At 40.7% G+C, this 3,725-nt stretch overlaps 1 protein-coding gene across 1 annotated transcript; it reads right to left on the bottom strand.

The window, feature by feature from the left end:
* Positions 1–315: 315 nt before the first annotated feature.
* LOC121996139 (alpha-humulene 10-hydroxylase-like) lies at positions 316–2,068 on the bottom strand. The gene is made up of 2 exons (XM_042549981.1): positions 1,118–2,068; positions 316–1,021 (listed from the first exon to the last, which is right to left on the bottom strand). The coding sequence occupies exons 1-2, from the start codon at positions 2,030–2,032 to the stop codon at positions 401–403; spliced, it is 1,536 nt and encodes a 511-aa protein (XP_042405915.1). The 5' UTR covers positions 2,033–2,068; the 3' UTR covers positions 316–400.
* Between the last annotated feature and the right edge of the window lie 1,657 nt (positions 2,069–3,725).

The following is a 3,725-nucleotide window of genomic DNA, read 5'->3' as shown; positions in this document are numbered from 1 at the left end:
GTCTTTTACCACATGTTTAAACAGGTGTCAATTTATTCTTAAACATGTATCAATCTATTCTTAAACAACTGCAACGTTTAAACAGTTGAGGCCTAAGATTGTTGGTCTACTTGCTGGGTGCACTGGGCTGGAGCCTAGCAAAGTCCAGCCATGCCTACGTCATAAAAAGATTGAGACCTAAAATTATTGAGCTACTTGCTGGGATGCCCTGGGTTGGCGCCCAGTAAAGTCCTGTTCTGTGTATGCTGTTGGAGATTACGAAGATAATACGACTGGGGTTTAATTACTTCATATAACATTCGATATGCATGTGTCTCTTATTGTATATATATATATCAAAAACTATATAAAACACTATATAAAGCGCTAGCAATATTATTGTGGCTAAAAGATGAAGTTGCTATGGCAGTGGAATTATTGGCTGGGCAAGCGCGAGGAGGGGTGATCTCCTTGGTGCGGTCACCCCTGAAATTTCCATCATGTCCAAATCTTCGATCTTCATGCCTCGCGGAAGCTTCCAGTCGAAATGGAAGAGGAGGTGAGCCAGTGCAATTTCCACCGACGACAACCCAAATGTCATGCCAGGGCACATCCTTCGCCCTGCACCAAATGGCAAGAACTCGAAGTTGAAGCCCTTGAAGTCCACCGAGCTGCCCTCAAATCTCTCTGGCTTGAAGCTCTCTGCATCAGACCCCCAGTACTTTTCATCTCTGCCCAGAGCAAATGCATTGATGAGCACTCGAGCTCCAGCGGGCACTCGATATCCCATGACCTCGCACGTCTCTGTGCATACTCTCGGCAACAACAGAGGGACAGGAGAGTGGAGCCGCATCGTCTCCTTGATCACCAAATTTAGATAACTGAATTTGATAATGTCACTCTCTTCGAGTTTGGTCTTCCCTTGCATAGCCTCCCTCATCTCATTTTGGACTTTCTCCATTACACTGGGATTCTTGATCAACTCTGACATAGCCCATTCAATAACCGTTGATGATGTTTCCGTCCCTGCCAAGAATGTTTCCTAAAGATAATTATAAGTTATTAGCAATCAAAAGATCTATAATAAATATTCTTTCACATAGCAATCGAAAGATATATAAGTATGTAATTCATTTACCATGATGACGGCCTTGACGGAGTCGTATGTGATTGGAAATTCTAGATTTCCTTCATCTTTAAGTTTGAGAAGTACATCGATGATTAGATCCTCCTCTGTTTGCTCGGCGGTCATTGCGACTTGACGCTGTGCGATGATTTCGTCAAAGATTTTGTCGAGCTTTCCACGAGCTCTCTCTAACTTGAACTTCAATCCCGTGAGAGTATCCAGGAATTTGAGCGAGGGGTACATATCAGCCACCGCGAAGCTGCTCACGTAGCTTATTGCCTCCTTCACCAGGTGCAAGAATTCCGCCTGCTGTTTGCACTCGTCACCAAACGCGGCTCTAATCGCTAGCTCATTAGTCATGGACATCATCAGCCGGCTTAGATTGACAGGTGTTTGAGTAGACGCCTTGCCAGCGATCTCAACCGTGACCTTACGGACGGCATCCTGGCGGATGGTAGCGAAGGATTTGACACGCCGGGAGTTGAGCAGCTCCATGGCGTAGATCTTCCTCATCTGCTTCCAGTAGCCACCGTAGGGGGACATGACGGCGTTCCGCGGGCCATAGGTCAATATTTGGGAGAAGGTCAATTCGGTTGGTCGATCAGCAAATTTGAGATCATGGCGCTTGATGATCTCTTCCACAGCCTCCACGGACGAGGCGACGACTTGGTAGACCTGTCCGAGTCGGAGACATATGAGGGGTCCGTGAGTTCGAGCGAGTTGGCGGAGGATACGGTGAGGGTTGCCGCTGACGAGCTGGTGGATGTTTCCGATGAAGGGAAGCCTGGGCGGGCAGGGTGGGAGTGGAGCTTGTTGCTTATGCACTCTTCTCCTTGATGATCTCTTTATCAGTAAAATTATGAAGAAGCCGAGGAAGAGAGTGATGAAGAAGAAAGGGGAGAAGAGGGAATTAGCTTCCATGACCATGCCAGTGCAGTAGCAAAGCACTTAAAATGACCGGATTGTTTGAGCTCTCTTCCTTAGCTTGCATGCATTTATAGAAGATCTAAACCTCACTTAACTAATCCACACTGATGCCTAGGGATATAAATGAATTAAATGATTTGCGAGCTATTCGGAATTTGATTCAGTAAAAAATTCATTCGAGTTCGTTCGTTTATTTTATTGAGTCGAACTCGAGTTTGATTTTGAGCTTGACAGTTTTATCGAGCCGAGCTCGAGCTTAAGGATATTTGGCTCATGAGCTCACGAATATGTTCGTGTATAGACTCACGAGCTAAAAAAATGAGTCTTAAAACGAGCCAAAAAACGAGCTCTAAAACAAACAAAAAAAAACGAACTCTAAAATGAGCCTTAAAATGAGTTTTAAAATGAGCCAAAAAAATGAGCTTTAAAACGAGCCAAAAATGAACTCTAAACAAGCCAGAAAATGAGCCCGAGCTCACTTAACGAGTTAGGCTTGTTAACTTTGATAATCGAACTAATAACGAGCCGAGCTCGATCTGTTCCCGAGCTTAATAATTCTAAAACAAACCGAACTCGAGCCTTAAAAGCTCGATTCGAGCTCGAGCCTAATATTATTCGGCTCGGTTCGACTCATTTACATTCCTACTCATGCCCCTCCAAGTCAATTAAATATAATCTGAATTATCTGCCCACAGCAATTATAGTGGGCTAAAACAAATTAAATAATATATTAATGTTTTTTTTCAAAAAGAAAATATCGACCCAAAGAAAATAAGAGAGCGCGTGATGTAAGGATTAGAAATAAGAGAGCATGCATGAACTGATTGGGGAAATTGAAAGACCAGTGTCTCAGTCTCTCTTTTCCTCTTCCTTGTTAATTCTCAATACACTGTAGTTGTAATGGTAAGGCGATTAAGCAATGGATTAATATATCTTTTACTACTTTTAAAGTGCTAAAGCAATGGACTAATTCGACTAATCTGATAAAAAAATGTATTTGTGAGATTGTGTTGCCTGATTTCAAGTATTTCAGCAAGAGGTGAACTTGTTTGTATGATTTGAATCATTTTAGAATTTGAAGTTTAGCTCAGTTATGAATTTTCTTTAAGATAATTTTAATCATATATAATTTTAAATAACTAAATAACTGATGATAAATCAATTTTTCCATTAAGTTTTTAGTGTGGTTGGAGATTAATATGTGAATTTTTTAAATAAAAATATTATTATGTTAAGATTCACACATGGAAATATTTTATAAAATTCATATATACATGAATGTTGCCACCAAGACGAACACCTTATCCCTCCAACAAATTAAATTAGTGGTCTTCCTATGGTCTTTAATTTCCACCCATTTTCCTTTCCACTCTCCATGATGTTTGAAAACAAAAGAAAAATAATAGAAATTTACACAATAAAACAACCTAACTTGGCATGCATATGAGATCATAACCCGTCGTCGCAAAGAAATTTTGGCAAAGTGGAAGGGCGAGAGCAGCTAGCAGATGACATTCGATGTTGATGTTTTTGGAGTAAGTAGTTTATCTTACTGTAAGATCGATAATCAGATAATATAAAAATATATATATTTGATCGACAATCAAATATATATGGTGATAAGTGTGAATATTTAAGCCCATGATGTAAGGGCTAGAAATATAGGAGATCGAGCATGTTGGCTAACTAATTA

The sequence above is a fragment of the Zingiber officinale genome, chromosome 6A (genome assembly GCF_018446385.1).
Source record: "Zingiber officinale cultivar Zhangliang chromosome 6A, Zo_v1.1, whole genome shotgun sequence".
NCBI classification, from domain to species: Eukaryota; Viridiplantae; Streptophyta; class Magnoliopsida; order Zingiberales; family Zingiberaceae; genus Zingiber; species Zingiber officinale.
Note: the sequence above shows the minus strand (reverse complement) of the source record. Positions and strands in the feature narration are given on the sequence as shown.

Coding starts and splice junctions, on each gene's coding strand:
- LOC121996139 (XM_042549981.1), bottom strand. CDS start 2,032: ATGGTCATGGAAGCTAATTCCCTCTTCTCCCCTTTCTTCTTCATCACT. Junction 1,022..1,117: donor CCGTCAAGGCCGTCATCATG/GTAAATGAATTA, acceptor AATTATCTTTAG/GAAACATTCTTGGCAGGGAC.